This window comes from Dendrobates tinctorius, unplaced genomic scaffold (genome assembly GCF_039654945.1).
Source record: "Dendrobates tinctorius isolate UK_male_01 unplaced genomic scaffold, ASM3965494v1 ptg000020l, whole genome shotgun sequence".
NCBI classification, from domain to species: Eukaryota; Metazoa; Chordata; class Amphibia; order Anura; family Dendrobatidae; genus Dendrobates; species Dendrobates tinctorius.
Window position 1 is genome coordinate 33,937,317 of NW_027361688.1, and position 24,111 is coordinate 33,961,427.

The following is a 24,111-nucleotide window of genomic DNA, read 5'->3' on the forward strand; positions in this document are numbered from 1 at the left end:
AAGCCAAAGCTTTTTTATTTTTCCGTCAATGTGAGGGGATATCTTTTGCGGGACGAGTTGTATTTTTGAACAATACCATTGGTTTTATCATGTTGTGAACAGAAAACGGGAAAAAAAATTCCAAGAGCGGTAAAATTGCAAAAAACAGGATTTTTGGGTTGCTTACCGTAAAATCTGTTTCTCGGAGCCTTCATTGGGGGACACAGAGACCATGGGTGTATGCTGCTGCCACTATGCACAAAAAAAGGTTAGCTCCTCCTCCGCAGTGTACACCCCACCAACCGGCAGGGAATTCCTCAGTTAGTGAGAAAGCAGTAGGAGAAGTAACAGAACAGATTGAAAACAGAACAACCAACTCAACTGTAACCAATCAACCAAAGTAAGAACAGGAGTTGTAGAACATGGGAGGGTGCTGTGTCCCCCAATGAAGGCTCCGAGAAACAGATTTTACAGTAAGCAACCCAAAAATCCTGTTTTCTCGTTCGCCTTATTGGGGGACACAGAGACCATGGGACGTCCCAAAGCAGTTCCTGGGGTTGGAAACAAACTTCCATCAGGCAAGTCGACCCACCACCGCTGCCTGCAGAATCCTTCTACCTAGGCTGGCGTCCGCCGAAGCGTAGGTGTGGACCCTGTAGAATTTCACAAACGTGTGAACCGAAGACCAGGTTGCAGCTTTGCAAAGCTGCAGCACGGAGGCTCTGTGGCGTACCGCCCAGGAAGCACCCACTGCCCGGGTAGAGTGCCCTCTGATCCCCGGAGGGGCCACTCGATGCTTAACCCAGTAGGCCTCCAAAATTGCCGATCTGATCCAGCGAGCAATAGTAGCTTTGGAAGCCGGGTGACCTTTCCGCGCCCCATCTGGAATGACGAAAAGAGAGTCTGTCTTTCGCAAGGAAGACGTCCTAGACAGATAGACTCTCATCGCCCTGACCAGATCCAGCTTGTTCAGGGACCGCTCCCGAGGATGAGATGGACTTGGACAGAAGGACGGCAGAACAATATCCTCATTGAAGTGAAAGGAGGACACCACCTTCGAAGAAAAGAGGGCGGAGGCCGCAGAACTACCTTGTCCTGGTGAAGTATCAGGAAAGGAGAGCGGCAAGAAAGAGCCGCCAATTCCGACACGCGCCGGATGGAGGTGATGGCCACCAGAAAGGCTACCTTCCAGGAGAGAAGGGAAAGGGAGACTTCTCTGAGAGGTTCAAAGGGAGAACCTTGCAGAACCTCAAGAACCAGATTAAGATCCCATGGATCCACGGGCGCTCGATACGGAGGAGCCGTGTGAGCCACGCCCTGAAGAAAGGTTTTGACCTGAGGGCGGGAGGCCAAAGTCTTCTGAAATAAAATGGACACCGCCGAAACTTGACCCTTCAAGGAACTGAGAGCAAGCCCCGCATCCAGTCCTGCATGAAGACACGCCAGAACTGAAGGGAGCGAAAAGCACAAAGGCGCGATGTTATTGGCCTCACACCAAGTGAAATAGGCCTTCCAAGTACGGTAGTAAATTTTGGAAGATGATGGCTTCCTGGCTCGGATCATGGTATGAATTACTCGACCTGAGAATCCTGCTCGTTTCAAAACCTCGGTCTCAACAGCCACGCCGTTAAATTGAGCGGCCGAGAAATGGGGTGGCAAATCGGACCTTGAGACAGCAGATCTGCCCTGTCTGGAAGCTTCCAGGGGGCGTCCGCGAGAAGGTTGACAATGTCCGCGAACCAAGACCTTCTGGACCAATTCGGGGCGATGAGAAAGACTGGAATCCCTTCTGCTTTGATCTTCTTCAACAGCTTGGGAAGAAGAGGCAGGGGAGCTCGAACTGTGACCAAGGAATGGCCCACTGCGAGAGGATCTCGAGCTCTGGATACAAATTGTGGGACCTTCCTGTTGAGCCGAGAAGCTAGCAGATCTACGTCCGGGGTTCCCCAACGACTGCAGAGCTGAAGAAATACCTCCGGATGTAGGGACCACTCTCCTGCCGCGAGACCCTCGCGGCTGAGAAAGTCAGCGGCCCAGTTGTCTACGCCGGGAATGTGTACCGCAGAGATTGTCGGTACCGAAATCTCTGCCCACTGAAGGATCTTGGACACTTCTTCCAGGGCTGAGACACTCCGTGTCCCTCCTTGGCGGTTGACATATGCCACCGCTGTGGCATTGTCTGTCTGAATCCTTACAGGCAGGCCCCTGAGAAGCCTCTCCCAGTGCACGAGAGCCAGATGGATCGCTCGTATCTCTAGGACGTTGATCGGCAGAGCAGATTCTTGAGTCGACCAACGACCCTGAACAGTGTGATTGCGGAACACTGCACCCCAGCCGAGGAGGCTGGCATCCGTTGTTACAATCTGCCAGTGAACAGGAAGAAAAGACCGCCCCAAGAGGATGAGAGGAGACGTCAACCACCAGTTGAGTGACCGCTTGATCCAGCATGAAAGACGAACAGGGCGATCCAGGGACAGAGCCGACCTGTTCCACCTCGACAGAATGGCGTGTTGGAGAGGTCTGGCGTGAAATTGGGCAAAGGGAACTGCCTCATAGCTGTTCAGAGGGACAGAAATCGTGTGGTCTGCAGCGATCGTACACAGCCTGCTGCAGGGAGAGAATCTTCTCTCGTGGAAGAAAGACCAATGACCGACGAGTGTCGAACAGTAGGCCCAGAAACACAAGACGTTGAGTAGGGACCAGACAAGGACTTTTTCCTGTTGACGATCCACCCGAAATCGGAAAGAGTGTCCAGGACGATCGTCAAACTTAGGCGTGCCTGTTGGAAAGAGGGAGCTTTGATCAGAATATCGTCGAGGTACGGAAAAAGAACGAGACCTTTGATCCTCAACAAGGCCATCAACGCAGCCATGATCTTCGTGAAGACTCTGGGAGCGGTGGCGAGACCGAAGGGCAGCACGACGAACTGGTAATGTTCCTGGCGAACCGCAAAACGCAGAAACTTCTGATGTCCGAAGAATATGGGAACATGTAGATAGGCATCTTGGATGTCTATTGAACACATGAATTCCTGCTCCTCCATGGAAGCGATTACCGAACGAACCGACTCCATCCGGAAGTGGCGAAGACGGACTCTCTTGTTGAGCAGCTTGAGATCCAAGATGGGTCGGACCGCCCCGTCTTTTTTCGGCACGACAAACAGGTTTGAATAAAACCCTGTAAACCGCTCCGATTCTGGAATGGGCACAATCACCCCAGAACCGAGGAGAGAGTCGATGTCCGTAAAGAACCCCGGGATCAAAGCTGGATCTTTTGGAGGGCGGGATTCGAAGAAACGATCCCATGGAAGAGAGACGAACTCTATCTTGTATCCTGACGATACAACCTCCCTGACCCAAGCGTCCTCTACTGAGGCCAGCCAGACGTCCTTGAAGAACAGGAGTCGACCTCCCAATTGGAAGGGACCCTGGGGAGTCCGATGATAGTCATGCTGATGTGGGCCGTCCAGATCCGGATGGTCTGCCCTGCGAAGAGTGGGAGCGCCAGGAGGGAGTGGGTCTGAAGGAAACTTTCTTCCTATCTTGGCGTGCCTGCGGTCTTTGTTGGTTGGAGGAGGTCTCCGCCGTATTGAAACGGCGGTAAGCCCGAAAGGGTCGAAACTGACGCCTCAGTGGGGGTCTGCAAGGCTTTGACTGAGGCAGGAGAGAACTCGTGCCTCCGGTAGCATCCTTAATAATTTGGTCCAATTGGGATCCAAAGAGGCGCCCTCCCTGAAAAGGCAGATTAGTAAGCGACTTTTTAGAAGACAGGTCCGCCTGCCAGGCCTTGAGCCAAATTGTACGTCGGATTGCCACAAAGTTACTTGACGCCTGAACTGCGCAGGATGCGGCATCCAAAGAAGCAGAAAGCAGATAATCCCCCGCATGGGAAATCTGATTGGCAAGATCGGCCAATCGATCTGGTTGTGCTTTCTCTAGGATGCCCTGACGAAGATCCTCTGCCCAAGTGGCTATGGCTTTTGCTGCCCAAGATGAAGCAAAAATTGGGCATACCGCCGTCGAAGCCGCTTCGAAGGCAGACTTCACTAGGGATTCTATGATCCCATCATTAGAATCCTTTAGAGACGCCACGCCTGAAAGCGGGAGAACCGTGTTATTAGAAAGCCTGGACACGGGCGGATCGACCGAGGGAGAGGCAGACCAGTTGTCCGTGAGCTCTTTAGCAAACGGGTACAGAACGCCGAGACGCTTCCCTCGTTGAAAGCGTCTGGTCGGATCCCCTCTTTCCCTGGTAAAAATCTTTCCAAACTCGGAATGTAAAGGGAATACCCTGGAGGGTGTTTCCTCCCGTCTGAACGAAACCTCCTGATCTGAGGATTTCGCAGGGGGGGTCAGCAATGTCAAAGGTCTGATGGATCGCTGCAATGAGGTTCTGCACAGTAACCCTCATGTTCGCATCCTGGTCCGAATCCAGCTCTAAGATCCCCTCAGCTGACCTGTCCGAGAGCGCTTCACCTGACTCGGGAGAGGAGGCCCGGGAGGGAGGCTGCCGAGAAGGACTATGGGGCGACATGGGGCGAGGAGAGGATTCCGGCTGGAGATCCTGCCTGGGTCTTTTGCGACTAACGCTGGCCGACTCAGATGGAACCTCTTGAGGCCTGCTGGACCCTGTAGAAGTGTCCAGGGGCAACTTATCCAGGATGGCTACTAGGGACTGAGACACCCTGGTGAGGTCTGCCACTGACTGTGAGACGAGGCCCAGCCAGGCATGGGGGGGGGGGGGGGGGGGGTTCACTCTCGCCTGGGGCCCTAGATGGCTCCTGGGCAGCGTCAGGTTGAATAGGATTGCTACAATCCAGGCAGAGGGAAGTGGACTGACCTGAGGGAAGTTTGCGATTGCAAGAAGAGCATGCAAAGAACTTGACGAGAGTACAGGAGGGAGCCGCAGGGCGGTTACAGTCAGATTTGGAGTTAGACATAGTGAAACCTGAGGTAGTGCCGGAAGGTTGGGGGACAGGGTGCAGAGAAGGGTGTCAGCCTGCAGATGCAGAGCTACTCACGGTCCGGTGACCCCAGAAACGAAGGTATCCACCTCTCTGCAGCTGCAGGTCAGAGCGATATCCGGCTGACAGACCCAGGGAGCGATATCCGGCTGACAGGGGCGTCCGCCTGTGCGGCTGCAAGATGGCGACCGCCTGAGAGGAATCAGGGAGAAACGCGCTCCCAGGGGAAGGAGGGCGGAGCTAACCGCCTGCTGAAAACGGCACCGCCCCTGGCCAGGAACAGGCTGAGAAGAGCGGTGGGAGGGCCTGGAACGGGCGGGAGAGAAGGCTGCTTAGTAGAAAGGGGCGGGGGGCTGGCCGGGGCTTAAATTAATCGCGGCGGCCGCCTGTCAGCACAGGGGCGGCGCGGAGGAACCCGGGATAGGGACAGCGGCTGACCACAAAAAAGGCTGCCTGGAGGCGCGGGGCGGCCACGGAGACCCGCAGTGCTACCGCATCCTAGCTCCAAGGGAATCTCTCCTGACCAAGTCCAGAGACGAGTGGGGATCTAATACTCACCCTTTCCCGGGCCCGAACCCTGAAAATAAAGGTACCTTCTGATTGAAGCTTGTCTGCGTCTCATCCGACCGACAGGCTCTGGCAGGCGAGTGGGTGGGAGAGGGACGACCAGGACTCTCAGAAAAGCAAACACGTATACATGTTGGCGTCCGCCCGGAAGGCTGCTGGTCCTGGTGCAGAGAGCTGCGAGGATACGGGGCGGCAGTACGCGCCGTACTCTCAGCCTCTTCGTGGGACTACAGAGGTGACTTTTCACCCTGTATCCCTCCGGAGAAACCTGAAACGGAACGACGCACATCGAGGTAGATATGGGTCTAATGAAAGACCCGTGTCCACCTCCTACTGACACTAAGCTAAACTGAGGAATTCCCTGCCGGTCGGTGTGGTGTAAACTGCGGAGGAGGAGCTAACTTTTTTTGTGCATAGTGTCAGCCTCCTAGTGGCAGCAGCATACACCCATGGTCTCTGTGTCCCCCAATAAGGCGAACGAGAAAAAGTGCAATCCCACACTTGTTTTTTGCTTGGCTTTTTTGCTAGGTTCACTAAATGCTAAAACTGACCTGCCTTTATGATTCTCCAGGTCATTATGAGTTTATAGTTCATAGACACCAAACATGTCTAGGTTCTTTTTTATCTAAGTGGTGAAAAAAATTTCCAAAGTATGCTCAAAAAAATTGCAGTTTTCCGAGACCCGTAGCGTCTCCACTTTTCGTGATCTCGGGTTGGGTGAGGGCTTATTTTTTGCGTGCCGAGCTGACATTTTTAATTATACCTATTGCGGACACATGTCAGCTGTTCAAAGCAGCTGACATGTCCCGGCTTTGATGCGGGCTCATCGCCAGAGCCCTCATCAAAGCGGGGGACACTGCCAGCTGACGTACTATTCCGTCAGCTGGCAGTAAGGGGATAAGCTCCAGGACATGGTCGACAGCCTCTTCTAATAGTTAACCAAACCCTCAATATTTAACCTCCGGATAACTCCATCACATACAAAAAATGCCTTTCCAGCGTATTTTCCAACCACAAAGAATTTTAGGGAATCTTTACTAAACAGTGGGAGCATCCGGAAAAGCGTTTCCAAGGTAGGAAATAGTTGGGATATCCTTACATCCTTTCGGGTCCAATCTCCTCAACCAATGGGCAGGTTCCCCAGCCATGGATCCACCAGTCTCATGCCTGTCCGCCAACACTGTTCTGTCACTCAATGATGGTTCATTTCTCAAGGACTCTACTGACAGACATATTGAAGCCCCAGCCAAGTCTGCCTTTGAGGCTGCGGGTGCTTCTCTGTCTCGCCTTCACTTCTACATGGGTAGCCAAGTAGATTTCCCCCAGGGTTAAACTTCTTCGTCCGAGAAACTGGCTGATCATGAGGACCAGATTACTCACGCAGGAAAATATTTGCTAACTGCGTCTCTTGACGCTGCCAGCTGCTCCACCCGCGTCACTAGCAATATTGAAGCCACACGCAGAATACTTTGACTCTAGAACTGGAATGCGGACACAGCATCTAAAATATCTTTTCCCAACCTCCACTTCCAGGGATCACGCTCCTTTGGATCTAAGCTGGATCAACTCATCTCTGACACCACTGGTGGTAAGAGTGCCTCTCTTCCTCAGCCTAGGCCTAAAATGTCCACCTCCAAACATCCTTTTTAATATCGCTCCTTTCGACAGTTTTTCTCCCCAGGACCTCCCCAGTGAGAACAGACTCCTCCTTCCCATCAAGAGAAATAGGGATTTTTGTGTACTCACCGTAAAATCCTTTTCTCAGAGCCAATCACTGGGGGACACAGACAGTGGATGTTATGCTGCTGGCCACTAGGAGGACACTAAGTAAACCAGAAAAAAAGTTAGTTCCTCCCCTGCAGTATACACCCTCTCGCTGGCTGAGATTTCTCCAGTTCGGTGAAAAAAAGCAGGAGCAGCATAAACAGTCAATAATAACCATAACTAAGTCAAAGCCTAAGAATGCTACAGTGAGCCAATAGGCTAAACAGGGTGGGTGCTGTGTCCCCCAATGATTGGCTCGGAGAAAAGGATTTTACGGTGAGTACACAAAAATCCCTATTTCTCCTACGCCTCATTGGGGGAACAGACAGTGGGACATCCTAAAGCAGTCCCTGGGTGGGGAGCATACATCTGCTAATACCCCATGTACCATTGAGTCAACACTGAACTACTGCTGATTGGCAGGCTGCGTCTGCCGAGAGATGCATCCGCAGAGGCCTGAGAATGAATTAGGCAATGTTTGTAAAGGAATGCAGGCTGGATCAAGTCACAGCCTTGCGGACAGGCCTGAGAATGAATTTGGTAATGTTTTGTAAAAAGTATGCAGACCGGACCAAGTCGCAGCCTTGCAGACCTGTTCTGCCGAGGCCAGGTGCTGAATGGCCGAAGAGGAGCTCACTGATCGGGTAGAGTGCGCCTTAATCCCCACTGGGACAGGCGCGTTCCTGATACAGTAGGACTCCTGAATCACCAAGCGAATCCACCTGGCTAGCGTTGCTTTTGACACGGCTAGACCCTTCCTATGCCCCTCTGGAAGCATGGACAGGGCATCTGACTTGTGGAAGGGAGCCGTCCGCGAGATGTACCGTCTCAGCGCCCTACCCACATCCAGGGTGTGGAGGGCCTTCTAAATGCGATGGACTGGCGCCAGACAAAAAGGCAAAACAATTTCCTTGTTGAGATGGAAAGAGGAGATGACCTTGGGCAGGAAGGACGGGCACATCCTGAGAACTACTTTTTCCTGATGAAAATTCAGGAACGGCAGGACAGGGCTGCCAATTCCAAAACTCGTCTGATTGACGTAATTGCCACTAGAAAGACCACCTTCCAAGTGAGGACGGACAGTGACACGTCCTGCAGCGGTTCGAAAGGAGCCTCCTGTAAGGCCTAAGGGCCCATGATTCCAATGGCCTTCTATAAGGAGGTGCCACATGGGAAACTATCTGAATGAACGTCTTGACCTGAGGTTTGGTGGCAATCTTGTGTTGGAAAAACACTGACAAGGCCGAAATTTGGCCCTTGAGCGAGCTAAGCGCGAGGCCCGATTTTAATCCAGACTGAAGGAATTCCAGTATGGCCAGAATGGAAAAAACACCAGAGGAGATCGACCATGATCCTTGCACCACAAAAAGAAGGTTTTCCAGGTACGGTGATAAATGCACATGGACACAGACTTCCTAGCACTAATCATGGTGGAAATCACGTCGTGAGAAAAGCCAGCCTGTGCTAAAATCCAGGATTCAACTGCCACACCGTCAAACACAGGGCCCCGGAGTTCTGGTGGTAAATCGGGCCCTGCGAGTGTAGATCCATGCGATCTGGAAGTCCCCAGGGGACGTCGGCAACTAGTTGTATTAGTTCTGCATACCATGCTCAGCGCGGCCAATCTAGCGCGACTAGGATCACTGGTAATCCCTCCGCTCTGATCTTCTTGATGACCCTCGGAAGCAAGGGAGGAGGGGAAAGATGTACGGGAGCCAGAACCGTTGCCATGGCAGAACTAGGGTGTCCGCTTCGAAGGCGTATGGATCGCGCAATTGGGCACTGAACCGAGGAACCTTGTTGTTTAGTCTTGAAGCCCTGAGATCCACATCCGGAGTCCCCCAACGATGTACAAATGTGCTGAAAGACTTCCGGATGAAAAAAAACACTTCCCCGAGGCAATGCCTTGGCGACTGAGAAAATCTGCCGCCCAATTTTCTACGCTCGGCCAATGGAGGATGTGACTCAGTTCGTGCACGGCCATCCTGCTCCGGGTATCTCCCTGGTGGTTGATATACGCTACAGCTGTGGCGTCGTCGAACTGGATCCTGATGGGGTGGTGACCTGCGAGGAGAGGGTGGAAGCTCCGTAGAGCCAATCTGATCGCTCGTATCTCCAAAATGTTGATGGGGAGACGTGACTCTCGGGATGACCGATGACCCTGTGCCGCATGGCGACGAAAGACCGCACCCCAGCCGAGGAAACTTGCGTCGGTGGTTACTACCAACCATCTCACTGGGAGAAAAGACCTCCCTTGATTCAGGGAGGACCTCAGTGTCCACCACCTGAGGGCTTGCCTGACCCGCAGGGACAGAGAGATCCGACGGTCCAGGGAGAATGGGTTCTTGTCCCAAGCTAACAGCAACGCGTGTTGTAAGGGACGGAGGTGGAACTGTGCAAATGGAACAGCTTCCATCGCTGCCACCATCTTTCCGAGAACTCTCATGCTGAAACGAATGGAGTGAGAAACCGGTCAGGAAAGAGTCCGCGCTGCCTGTTGTAAGGCTTGGGTCTTTTCTGGAGGGAGAATGACCATCCCGCGGGAAGTGTCCAAGATAATTCTAAAAGGGAAATCTGCGGAGCCAGTTTTGGGAAAGACTTTTCGAAGTTTATCTTCCACCCCAGGCAAGAAAGTGTCTTTACTGTTATCCATGAATTCCTCGCAGGCTGGAAGGGACAGACCCTTGATGAGGAGGTCGTCCAGATACGGTAACACCACCACTCCTGAGAGTGGAGAATGGCCATGACAGCCGCCATGACCTTGGTAAAGACCCTGGGGGGCTGTGGCGAGTCCGAAGGGCAAGGCAACGAACTGGAAGTGTTTCTAGTGAATTGCAAAATGCAGGAACTGCTGGTGGGACGGGAATGAAGGTAAGCGTCCTTGATGTCGATGGATGCTAGGAACTCTCCTTTATCCATGGAAGCGACAACTGATCGGAGAGATTCCATTCGAAATCGCCGTACCTTGACAAACTGATTTAACAGTTTGAGATCCAGAATGGGTCTCATCGTCCTGTCTTTTTTTTTTTTTTTTTTTGGAAACTCAAAAAGGTTTGAATATAATCCCCTGAACCTTTCGTGATGAGGGCCAAAATGATGACTCCGACCCTTAACAGCCCGAAAAAAGGCTCTTGTCATTTTCTTGGGGGGAGCGGAAAGAAAAAACGAGTTGGAGGGGGAAAAGAATATTCTATCTTGTATCCGGAGGACATCAGCTCCCTGGCCCACTTGTCGTCATTGGGTAGATCTATGAGATCTGACTCCCCTAGATCCAGAAGCCCTAGGCCTGGGTTTCCAAGAGCGGTTAGGTCTGTATGAGACCTGAGAGCCTCTGTCTCCGCACGGGGACCGACCTGATCCGGAAGATAAGGTAGAGGAGGACCAACCAGAATTGTTGTGAGATCGAAAACGCGTTGGCTGTTGGTTGCGAAACGGCCGAACAGCCCCTTTTGTTGAGGAAGGGATTTACTTCTTCCCCCGGTAGTATCAGAAATGAGCTGGTCCAGTTTCTCTCCAAAAAGACGACCCGTTTGAAAGGGAAGAGAAGTCAATGATCTTTTAGGTGTGGTATCCGCCCGCCAGCCGCGGAGCCATAGGGCTCTTCTAATGGAGATCGCATTAGCGGCAGTTTGAGCCGCGCAATTGGCGGCATCAAAAGAAGCGTCTACTACAAAGCCAGCTGTGTGAATTATCTGCCTGGCGACAGTGGTTGCCTACGGAGGAAGATTGGTGCCCTGGAAGGAAGTAATCAAAACGTCTGCCCAAGCGGCCATTGCCTTAGTGACCCAAATTGCCACGAAAGATGGAAAACAACGCTGCTCCTGAAGCTTAAAAAAACTGAACGGGCAAGGTTCAATTTGACAGTCGGAGGAGTTTCTGACTGCGGAACCCTCAGAAACAGATAGGAGCGTTTAGAAGCAAGACGCGATACAGGAGGGTCCACCGGAGGGGACTGTAACCAATCCTATATTAGGCCTGAATGAAAAGGGTATTTAGCCCGAGTAAGCTTTTGCCCTGTGAATCGTTCATGTGTCCAAACCCTATGTTTCTGGACGGCTGGAAAATAACCTGCACACACGCTAGGTTTTCTTAAATGAGATAGGGAGTGCTGGAGCGGGAATATTTTCCTCATCCAACCTCAGAATCCTGTTGACTGATTCTATAAGAGAATCAAGCGACTCTTGATCAGTTGGGGGATTCTGAGGGGCTGACATGTCAGATTCGAATTCAGAGTCGTGCTCGCTGTGAACATAAAAAGCGCCCTCCTTCAAGCTACTTTCAAACATACTAGCATGTAACTGATGAAGGTCTCTATTGACCGAAACGTTTTCTGGTGCTACAATAAACTGCCTCACCAAGCATTAAGTTGAGTGCCAGGTTTTCATTTTATCATATATGGTTTGGGAACCTAACTTGGCACCACTACAGTAGTGCACACGGTGTTTTCTACTAAACGCTTCTTCCACAGAAGATCTCGGCACTCCGGCTGTGGATTTGTTTCCTAAATTGCCGATCCCCCCTGTTCTCTTCGACTCTACATGAGAGTACTAAGAAAGATGATTGCCAAGATTGAAGTCGTCCCTGTTGCACAGTTCCACACCCATCCCCTCCAACTGGCCCTCCTGTCAGCTTAGGACAAACGGATCTCTTCACTGGGTCGTCACATACTTCTGCCTCTCCGTCTAAGGCAGTCATTGGCATGGTGGAGTTTCTCCCCCTCCATTCAGCACAGGAGATCATTCCTCTCCACTGTCAGGTTGCCACGACAGATGCCTGTCTGCTCAGAAGGGTGGACTGTTTTCCTTCAACAGTCTAGGGTCGCTGTAGCCATTGGGAAACCTCCCTTCCCATCAACGTCATGGAGTTCAGAGCCATCTACCTCTCCCTTCTCCACTGGAAGGACCTTCAAGTGGGTCAACCAGTTCACATTCAATCGGACAATGCCATGGCATACAGTGGGGCAAAAAAGTATTTAGTCAGTCAGCAATAGTGCAAGTTCCACCACTTAAAAAGATGAGAGGCGTATGTAATTTACATCATAGGTACACCTCAACTATGGGAGACAAACTGAGAAAAAAAAATCCAGAAAATCACATTGTCTGTTTTTTTCATTTTATTTGCATATTATGGTGGAAAATAAGTATTTGGTCAGAAACAAAATTTCATCTCAATACTTTGTGATATATCCTTTGTTGGCAATGACAGAGGTCAAACGTTTTCTGTAAATCTTCACAAGGTTGCCACACACTGTTGTTGGTATGTTGGCCCATTCCTCCATGCAGATCTCCTCTAGAGCAGTGATGTTTTTGGCTTTTCGCTTGGCAACACGGACTTTCAACTCCCTCCAAAGGTTTTCTATAGGGTTGAGATCTGGAGACTGGCTAGGCCACTCCAGGACCTTAAAATGCTTCTTACGAAGCCACTCCTTCGTTGCCCTGGCGGTGTGCTTTGGATCATTGTCATGTTGAAAGACCCAGCCACGTTTCATCTTCAGTGCCCTTGCTGATAGAAGGAGGTTTGCACTCAAAATCTCACGATACATGGCCCCATTCATTCTTTCATGTACCCGGATCAGTCGTCCTGGCCCCTTTGCAGAGAAACAGCCCCAAAGCATGATGTTTCCACCACCATGCTTTACAGTAGGTATGGTGTTTGATGGATGCAACTCAGTATTCTTTTTCCTCCAAACACGACAAGTTGTGTTTCTACCAAACAGTTCCAGTTTGGTTTCATCAGACCATAGGACATTCTCCCAAAACTCCTCTGGATCATCCAAATGCTCTCTAGCAAACTTCAGACGGGCCCGGACATGTACAGGCTTAAGCAGTGGGACACGTCTGGCACTGCAGGATCTGAGTCCATGGTGGCGTAGTGTGTTACTTATGGTAGACCTTGTTACATTGGTCCCAGCTCTTTGCAGTTTATTCACTAGGTCCCCCCGCGTGGTTCTGGGATTTTTGCTCACCGTTCTTGTGATCATTCTGACCCCACGGGGTGGGATTTTGCGTGGAGCACCAGATCGAGGGAGATTATCAGTGGTCTTGTATGTCTTCCATTTTCTAATTATTGCTCCCACAGTTGATTTCTTCACTCCAAGCTGGTTGGCTATTGCAGATTCAGTCTTCCTAGCCTGGTGCAGGGCTACATTTTTGTTTCTGGTGTCCTTTGACAGCTCTTTGGTCTTCACCATAGTGGAGTTTGGAGTCAGACTGTTTGAGGGTGTGCACAGGTGTCTTTTTATACTGATAACAAGTTTAAACAGGTGCCATTACTACAGGTAATGAGTGGAGGAAAGAGGAGACTCTTAACGAAGAAGTTACAGGTCTGTGAGAGCCAGAAATCTTGATTGCTTGTTTCTGACCAAATACTTATTTTCCACCATAATATGCAAATAAAATGAAAAAAAAAACAGACAATGTGATGTTGTGGATTTTTTTTTCTCAGTTTGTCTCCCATAGTTGAGGTCTACCTATGATGTAAATTACAGACGCCTCTCATCTTTTTAAGTGGTGGAACTTGCACTATTGCTGACTGACTAAATACTTTTTTGCCCCACTGTATATAAATCACCAGGACGTGACACGTAGCAAGTCCATCATGTTGGAGGTCTCAGTTTTTGGCTTGGGCTGAGCGGCACATGCCAGCAATATCAGCGATGCAGATTCCTTGAGTGGTCAACTGGGCCTCCAACTTTTTAAGTCGTTAGGGCCTCTCCTCAGGGAGCGGTCCCTCAACCCGTGTGTTCGAACAGATCTGTTAGAGGTGGGGCACACCCGCCGTCGATCTGATGGCGTCTGATATCACGAGGTCCGCTGTTTTGGGGCCAGGTCTCGTAACCCACTGTGGTGGTCGGTTACGATGCCCTGGTTATTCCATGATCTCAGTTTCAACTTCCGTACCTTTTTCCACCTCTTCCTCTGATCCCCAGACTCTTCAGGAAGATCAAGGCTGAAGGAGTTCCAGTCACCCAAGTGGCTCCAGACTGACCCAGAAGAGCCTGGTATGCATAGTTAGTCAACCTAGTCGCAGATGTATCCTGGAAACTTGCAGACCCACTCTCTTAGGGTCACCTCTTCCACCAGAATTCTTGGCCTCTCAATTTAAATGGCAAGGCCGTCGAAGCTTACGTTCTGAGGGAGGATGGTTTCTCGTCCCAGGTCATACAGACCATGATCAAGAAGAGGAAACCCTGGTTGGTCCTCATGGATTTATCATCGGATCTGGAAGGCCCTCTTTTTTTTAAAATCAGATAATATTTATTAATAAGATTCAGAATGAAATTTCACACAATTGTGCCCAAAAAGGAGCATAGACATATTTACAGACATTATAAAACCAATCCCCCATTTCCCTCCCTCCACCCCCCCTCCCTTAAATCCTCAATAGCCAATAATGAGACATCAGCATCCATTGCTTACACATGTAAACAGCATCCCTCCGGAATCAGTTTCTCTCCACCCATGGTTTCCAAAGTGATTCAAAAGATTTCACACTTTTCCTTTTCTTATAAATATCCTTCTCCATTTTAACAACTACATCAGACTGTCTATAAAATTCCCCCAGAGCCGGCGGCTCTCCACTCAACCAATGTCTGGCAATCAATTTACGTGCAACATATAGTAATCTAGCTATGGCCAGTTTATGATGATATTGAACTTGGATCTCCTCCACATACCCCAAAATGCATACCACAGGATCCCATGTGATTGTACATCCATACGATTTCCCAATTGCTTCTCCCACCTCCAACCAGTATGCATTCAGTCTCGTACATTGCCATAACATATGCAGAATCCCCGCTCCCTCAGACCAACACCTAGGACATTCAGAAGTCTGTCTCAACCCTGCCCTATAAAGCCTATCTGGAGTTCTAAAGACTCTGTGAAGTACATAATATTGTGAAAGTCTACCCGGCTCACTTAATGATAACTGAGGAATATATCCCATGATATCTTCCCATGTATCCTCCTCTATCCTTCCCACCTCTTCCTCCCATTTCTCTTTTGCTTTAATGGGAAATCTATTAAGAAAGGTATGCAGCAAATCCCTTTAAATATTTGAAACTACCCCCTTCGTTCCACCCTCCGCACATACGTAGTCCACCAGAATATCTCTACATATTTTCATATTAACCTTTTTACTCTGCGCCTGATAGGCATGTCTCAGCTGTCCATATTGAAACCTGCTGCTCTCCCGCAACCCATACCTCCCCCGCAGTATCTCAAAGGACAATAACCCCCGTTCGTCCTGTATCTGATCCACATATAGTATACCTAGTGATATCCAATTTTTAAATTCCCCCATTTTAACAAATTCAGGCAGTACTTCATTGTTCCAAATTGGGGAGAGATTTGTTAATGCTCCCACTTCTCTTGTCCTTTTAATTGCCTCCCACACTCTGTGGATTAGCATCAAAGTAGGATAGGTCCCACCCAGCTTCCCAAAATTCCCTGCCTCCAGACCTTGAACCAATGGGTCCCTTCCCACCAACCAAACCATAATCCTTTGAACCGAACCCAATCCTTTCTCCTCTCTCCATCCTCTTAACTGCTGACCCTGTGCCGCCAAAAAATAAATCCAGGGATTCGGAAGAGCCAATCCCCCCCCATCCTTAGGCCTCTGCATGAGTTCCAGCCTGATTCTCGGCTGTTTTTTCCCCCATACCAGGTCTCGAAATATAGAGTTAATGGTACGAAACCACCTTCTGGGCAGCCACACAGGGGAGTTGTGTAATATATATAACAATTGAGGCACAAGAATCATTTTAGCCAGGTTTATCCTACCCACCACAGAGAGGCACAACCTACACCACGCCCCTACTTTCTTCCTAAATTTGTCCAGTAATGGGGACAGATTTAAATCAATATAACTCGAAAGAGGAAAGGCCACCTGAACTCCCAGATATTTGAACCGCTGAACCACCGGCAACCTACTACCCTCCAGTGTCGTCGGAATCTCCCCACCCCCCTCATCTACCAGCAAAATATTTGACTTTGCCCAATTGATCTCCAGACCCAAAACTTCCCCAAATGCCCCAAGAATATTCATCACCCCCTCTAAGGCCTCTCCAGAATTTTCTAAAAATAATAGTATGTCATCTGCGTATAAGGCTATTTTCTCCTCTATCATACCATACCGAAACCCCTTAACCAAAGTCGAGTTCCTGATTGTCTGCGCCAGGGGCTCCACTGCCAACGCAAAAAGTAGTGGCGACAGCGGACACCCCTGCCTAGTCCCCCTATGTAAACCAAAACTTCCAGAAACCTCCCCATTAACTCTCACCCTAGCAGTCGGAGAAAAATACAACTTCACCCACGAGACAAAAATTGGTCCAAAACCAAAAGATCTCAACACTTCCCAAAGATAGCACCATTCAACACTATCAAATGCCTTACGCGCATCCAAGGAGACTACAATTCTATTCCCTTCATTATCCGACGGCACCTGCAAATTCAAGAATAATCTACGTAGATTTATCGCTGTAGACTTATTTGGCATAAAGCCCGACTGATCCGAATGCACCAAACCCTGAACCACACCTGCCAACCGGCCGGCCAAAACCTTAGCCAAAATCTTAACGTCCGCCGACAACAATGAAACTGGCCTATACGATTCCGCCAATTCCGGGTCCTTTCCTTCCTTTAAAATGACTACTATTATCGCCTCTCTCATGGAGACCGGCAGCTCTCCCACCCTTAACGCCTCCTCAAAAACTTTTTTTAATTTGGCCACCGAGATGTCCATTAAATTCTTATATATCTCAACCGGTAGTCCATCAGCCCCAGGAGCCTTGTTATTAGCCATTGACATAATAGCAGATCTAATCTCCTCCTCCGTTATAGGTTCCTCCAACCTTCCCCTATCATCGTCCCCAATCCTAGGCAGTTTCGCCTTACCCAGGAAACTTTCAATATTCCCCCATTATATCTCCCACCCCTGACGTATACAGCTGCTCATAAAAACTTTTAAACTCCCCTAAAATATCCTCTACTTCCGTCAATACAGTCCCCTCTCCCGTTCCTAGTTTGTATACATACCCCGATTACCTCTGTGCAGCAGCTACCATCGAAAGTAAGTGTCCCACTCTTTCCCCATCCTCAAAAAAACTGTACTTTCTGAAAAGCTCTTTTTCTCTCCGCCTTTTTTATATATAGCTTATTAACCGCTTCCGGAGCTTCTTTTAAACTACATTTAGTCATCTCTGATGGGTCCGACACCATATCCCTTTCTGCTCTTTCCAAATCCTCTATGATCTCCTTATCTTCCAACCTAGTCTTGGATTTACATCTAGAAATTTCCCTAAAAAGAATACCCCTCAGAAAAGCTTTCATTGCGTCCCACACCACCCGCCCCTCCGCACTTCCCTCATTAAACTGCCAGTACTCTGCGATTTCCTTCTTAATGATATCCATATCAATATGTTCAAGCCACAAGGGGTGCAATTTCCATCCCACTCCCCAGCTATGCCTCCCATCTGCCCGTCTAATCAAGAGCTCTATAGGCCTATGGTCTGAAATCACCCTCTGCAGATATTCAATTCCACAAATCATACGCGTCATTAAATCATTTCCCAGTGCCAGGTCAATCCTGGAGAGGGAGCCATAAGTTGCCGAATAACAGGAGTAACAAACTACGCTCTCATTCCTCACCCTCCAGAGGTCCACCATCCCCATCTCCGTCATATAATTCCCAAACTTCGACAGTTTTTTAATACCTTTGCTTGAATCTTTCTTATGTCTATCCCACCCTTCATCCATCACATTATTGACATCTCCAATGATTAACATGGGAAACCCCATAGCCCTTTTATACAATTCAAATATTTCTTGTACCTTTTTCCCGGAATACGGGGGTGGGAAATAAACAGCCGCAAGACACAGTGACTGCCCATAGAGTTTACAGAATAATAGAACATATTGCCCATCCCTATCTATATGGCACTCAATTTCTTCAAAGGGCGTGGACGCCCCAATCAACACCGATACCCCCCTAGCATACGAGGAGTACGTAGAATGGTAAGACCTCCCTATCCACCTTTTTAGCACATCTACTTTTTCTGCAAGCAAATGCGTCTCTTGGAGACAGATGACATCCGGGCCCCGTTTTCTCATATATTCCATTATTGCCGTTCTCCGGTTCCCCTCCGACAGTCCTCTTATATTCCAGCTAACGACTTTAATTGTGTCTCTCACCATGATACCTCCCAAGTACCAATTCCCGACCCCTGAAAATAGGACACTGTTCCCAGCAATTTGTAAGTCTCATTTCCCCGCAACAATCCCCAAACCTACCCTCCCAACTCCCCCCCCCCCCCCATATTCTTTAACACAGTAACCCATAACAATCCGCTGTTGTCGTTCACCTCTCTTATCAGAGAGTAGGTAGTCCAGCGTCTAGCTACCTCTTCCGTAGTACCTTAATCCGCTGTTACTAAAACACCTCCCCAGCCCCTCCGCATATAAAACAACATTTTGATAATAAGTCCTCCGGAAACCACGATAAATTGTAAACTCAAAGTCCAAAGGCAGCGATATGGCAGCAACGTCTTCACTTCCGGCCTCATCCCTTCACTTCCCTCTTTCTTTATTAGCCGAGAGCTTCTGCTGATTTAAGTCCAGCCACTTAGTGGCGTCTTCTGGTGTTGGGAAAAAATGAACCGTCCCCAGTGCTACAACTCTCAATTTCGCTGGGTAGAGAGTAGAGTACACCAATTTCAAATCTCTCAGTCTCCTTTTAACCCCTCCATAGCTCATCCTCTGTTTTTGTACCTCAGCCGAATAGTCTGGGTAAATAGAGATCTTCTGGCCATTAATACACATGTCTTCAGCTGTACGCGCACACCTCAATATGGCATCTCTATCTCTATAGTTCAGGATCTTGGCAAGGACCGTACGAGGGGGGGATCCCATCGGAAGGGGTTTCATAGGAACTCGATGAGCCCTTTCCACCACAAACATCTTAGACAGGTTATCACCACCTATCTTGTCCAGGAGCCATTTTCCAATAAATTTTGTAGTGTCATTTCCTTCAGTCTTCTCAGGGATACCCACTAATCTTACATTGTTCCTCCGTGAACGATTCTCCAGATCATCAGTCTTATTAATCAGAGCAGCACATTTTTGCAAACACCGAGTGTGGGCCTTTTGCATTTTAGAGATATGGTCTTCCAACACACTCACTCTCTCCTCCACCTCTCCCACTCTCTTATCCATTTTGCCCATGTCTGCCTTTATTGTAGTAACTTCTGCTATAGTTCCATCCACTCTGTGAGTTAACGTTATCGCAGTTTTGCATGATCTGATCAGCTCATAAATGTCCCGCAAAGTGGGCTCCCCTATAACCAGCTCCTCCACATTCTCTTGTTCCACACCATCATTCCCCCTTCCATCTTCTTCCCCCTCCGGCCCCCCTGTACCGTATCATCCTCAGAGCCTTCTCCTTGTTCATTCCTCCGTTCTCCAGCCTGTTCCTTCTCTTCAGCCATCTCTTGCCGTGCTCCCTCCACCCAGGCATATTTCTCCAGCTTGGCCGCCACTTCTAGCCTCTTTGCATAAGAGGCATTTGCCGCGTCCGCTCTCTCAGCCGCCTCCACGCTGTCTGCGCCATCTTGGGTGCGGATCCCCGCTCCTGCCTTGGCGTCCTGCTGCCTTCTCCTGACCATCGCTGCAGCTCCGCACCACTTCACCTGTCGGGGCCGACCTCCTGAGTCCCTTCTCAGCCGCCCAGAGATTCACCAGCCTCCAGAGGGGTCCTATCGTCAGGATAATTGCCAGTCTCAACGGAGGAGCTCCAGAAGTCGACCGCTCACATCAGGTGCTAGGCCACGCCCCGGAAGGCCCTCTTTAGCTGGTGTTATGACAGCCACACAGCTCCCATGTCTTTTTCCCTTTCATCCATTCTTAAAATCAGGGATAGAGCACGGTTTCTCTCTTAGTACCCTTAAGGGTCAGGTCTCCACGCTCTCAATTCTGTTTCAACAGAATTTGGCATCTCATCCCCAGGTCAAGACATTCCTTCAGGGAGTTGCTCGCCTAGCGCCACCATACTGTCCTCCCGTAGACCAGTAGAACCTTAAGATAGTTTTGAGCGTTCTTTAGGGACCTCTCTTTGAACCCATTGAGGACATCGCATCCTCCCTTCTCTCCTGGAAGGTTGCCTTTTTTGGTTGGGAGCACTTACATCAGACGGGTCCCAGAATTAGCAGCTCTCTTGCCGCTCTCCTTTCCTTATGCTCCACCAGGACAAAGGTTGTCCTACGACCAGTTCCTTCCCAAGGAAGTCTCCTCGTTCCATATCAACAAGGATATTTTCCTTCTTTCAGGTAGTCCCCTGGAAAGGTCTCTTTACAGTCTTTAAAAGCTGGACCTAGTCAGGAGCCTTACGTCTACCTCCCAAGGACTGCATCCTTCTGACGTTTGGATGACTTGTCATTCCTGTGGGTCGTCATAAGGAACTCCCTGCCTCCAAGTCTACTACCGCTCGCTGGATCCGCTCTACTATACTGGATTATCGAGTTAAGGCCAGACCATTGGAGGTCACTGCACACTCCCTTGTTTGAGCTTATGTTGGGCCTGAGAATAGTTTTTTGTTGCTGCTTCTGCTGCTGCTTTTATCCCACTAACTAATGAGCTTTGTGCTAGTTGGTGGGTATACCCTACCAAGAAGGACCTAACTTTTTTGTTTGCTTAGTGTCAGCCTCCTATTGACAGCAGCATACACCCATGGCTACCTGCATCCTCCAATCAAGATTTTACAATGAGTACCAAAAATTCTTCTTTGGACATCATTTTGAAATGGATATTACATTTTCATTGCTTGTTACATATTTTTTTATGGTGTTACAGTGACCAAAAGTTTATTTTGGAGTTGAATTTTTTCCATTCATGGTGTTTACCGACCGGATTAATTATTTTTATATTTTGATCGATTAAACTTTCCTGAACATGGCGATACCATGTGTATTTTTATTTTCTATTATGTCAATTTTTAATGGGGTGAAAGAGTAATCTGAACTAGTGTTTTTGCTTGGTTTTTTTCCCCTTTTCACTGTACTTTTTATTCCCTTTAAGAGACTTGCACCTGCAATCACTTGTACTACATGCTGCAATACCACTATATTGCTCCACATAGTAAAATTCACAGCTTAATTTGATGCCCGGTCACAGGCTGATTTTCAAGGGAGGTACAGAATGACAAGCAAAAAGGTCTTCAGCAGACCCCCGGCTCATAGCAACCCATTGACGCTCTGCGATCATGTCACGGGTACGATGGGCGCATAGAATGACGCGGCCTCACGCCTGTGCACGGTTAGCCATTAACAATCACTGCCATTACCTGCCGGGTATAGGACAAGCTCACCACGTGAGCCTGCTCCATACACCCACTACCAATATGCATGTATGGCAGATGTCATTAAGGGCTTGTTTAACGGAGAGTGTGCAAAGAAAAAAAAATCCCTCATCCAGCTCCATTGAAGGAAAATTAAAAAAAAATGAGGATTTTTTTACTCACTGTAAAAGCTCTCTCGTAGTTTTTTATTGGGTAATGCAACTAGTTGAAAATTGGCTCCTCACTAGCTGATTATATCTTGCCTACTAGCACCAGGCTCCTGGTCCAGAGGAATTTATCTTATAGGCCAGGGGTCAGGACTGCCTGCCCAGGAACGGAAAACTCACGGCTACCAGATTATTCACTAGGATCCGGTGACCTCTAGGGATCCAGCCCTCCTTCGGTCCTCCACCTTTTGCACCAATCAGATTTCTCCAGTTTGGCTTTTTTGTGATTTTTCTCTCTCCTTCTCCAGGACAGAGCATTTGGGCGTTTGTTCCCCAATAAGACGAATGAGAAATAGAAAACCATCCATTTTGTTTTTGCTCAACGATTTAAATGTATTTAACCAATAAAATATAAACTGTATATATTTGCCATTGTTGTAATCTTACTGTCCAGGAGAATCAAATTGCCAGGTCATTTTAACTATAAAAGAATGGTCATAAAGAAAAAAAAAAAAATCTATGGCGGAATTGTTTTCTTTTCACCGCATGCAGAGTTTTTCTCGTTATTGAGTAAAAAGAATGGTGTCACTAAAATCTATAACTTACCCGGCATAAAACAAGCCCGCATAAGGTTATGTGGATAGAAAAAAAATGAACAACAAAAAAACCCAAAAAAACCCTGTCGGGAATGTGTCATGTATTGTCTATAAACGCGGCGATTTTTTCTTTATTCTTTATATGACGATCTTTATTAAAACATATTTGTAATATTTCAATTTTCTACCCAGGTTTTTTTTTATACTCATACTTCCAGGCCTTTCAAGATTAGCTTTCAGCAGTCTCATTATCATCAAAGGCAGAATTACACTGACCGGTAACTCCTCTATACACAGCTGATAACACAGGATCCACCAATCATAATGGGCGATGTCACAGATCCCTCACTCACTTCAAAGTGAGCTTTGCACACGCTCATTAGGTGCTTCAGTGCAAGATATAGGGTTTGTGTCAGTGTATTGCTATTAATGTACATGTGATACTACCTGAAAAAATAGGAAATATGAGTCTAGAAAAGCTGTAGTGGCCGATGTGAAAACTGCAAGATTGCCAATTTCTTTTAATACAGATTGTAATATGTAAAAGAAAAAAGTTATGGGTTGTTTACTAATTATTAGTGATGACCAAACATGTTCAGATAAGATGTTATCCGAGCACACTCGTGTGCTAACCAAGTGTCTTCGGCGTGCTCGAAAAATATGTACCAGTCCCTGCAGCTGTTCGTTAGCTGTAACACATGCCGCCGCGGGGGACGCAAACATTTTTCGAGCATGCTGAAGTCATTTAGCCCATGAGCATGCTTGGGTAACGCCTTATCCCAGCACATTCGCTCATCACTACTGAATATCCCTTACCTTGCCGCTAGTGTTTAAGTCCTCAATGTCCTCCTTGGTCCTGGTGGAAGACGTTTTTCTGACTTTGGATGTTGGGGTCAGTGTTGCAGTTTTGGCGCTCCCCCTTTTATTTTTTGTCTGCGCTGCTGTGGTCTTGGCAGCTCTTGGTGCTCTCACCTTAGAAACTGCTGGGGCCGGCGCCTTCTGTTTAATTAGACAATAGGGAGATTGTTAAAAAGTTTACATTTGTGATCATGCAAACCTAAAGGGGTAAAACATATGAAATTGATGCTCCAGACTACACAAAAGTGAATCTGACATTCAAGTCAATGAGCTCGGTGTAACGCTTCATTTCCTGCGGTGGAGGGGGAGCCGTGAGGTTACTCCGAGGCTCACAGCTGATCGCTGACAGGTTTTCTCGGAGTTGGAACCATCATTGGTTTCGTTTCAAGAGACCCTACATCTTCATAGGGTACTTTAGTGGTTACATTTGAGTCACCTGTTTCTCGATGTCGGTCTCATCGCTGCTCTCAGAACCATCATGGACGTCATTTGTAACCACAGCTGTACTATTGGTGGCTACAAGGGTTTTGCTACCAGCTGCAGGAGCTGTTTTAGCAGATGCGCTCTTGGGCTAATAAAAAAAAACAAAAAAAAAAACGGAGATTAGACCTACCGGTAATGTTTTTTTTTTTTAATCAGATAGTTTTTATTAAAAGTTTTGTAAATAACAAGCATATACAACTTACAACAAGTTGTGAAATAATCCCTTCCCCCATAACTCCCCCCTCCCTCTGTCCGATGGCATAGACTGGCACATAACGAATAAACCCCATTCTATCGCACAGCCGTATCATATGAAAAATGGCGAACGACAACCGACAGGAGATCACCTCCAGAGCCCACCCACTAATCCAGAAGATTCGAGGCAGCCAGGCCGGGAATCTTCAAC

The 24,111-nt window shown here is 48.5% G+C and overlaps 1 protein-coding gene across 8 annotated transcripts in view; it reads right to left on the bottom strand.

The window, feature by feature from the left end:
- Nucleotides 1–24,111, bottom strand: part of TCOF1 (treacle ribosome biogenesis factor 1) — a 146,793-nt gene that overhangs the window by 94,946 nt on the left and 27,736 nt on the right. For all 8 annotated transcript variants that reach the window (XM_073567977.1, XM_073567982.1, XM_073567981.1 and 5 more), the window contains exons 7-8: nucleotides 23,659–23,793; nucleotides 23,181–23,363 (exon numbers count right to left, since the gene is read on the bottom strand). In XM_073567977.1, the coding sequence (XP_073424078.1) occupies nucleotides 23,181–23,363; nucleotides 23,659–23,793 (318 nt within the window). The remainder of the gene's footprint in view (nucleotides 1–23,180; nucleotides 23,364–23,658; nucleotides 23,794–24,111) is intronic.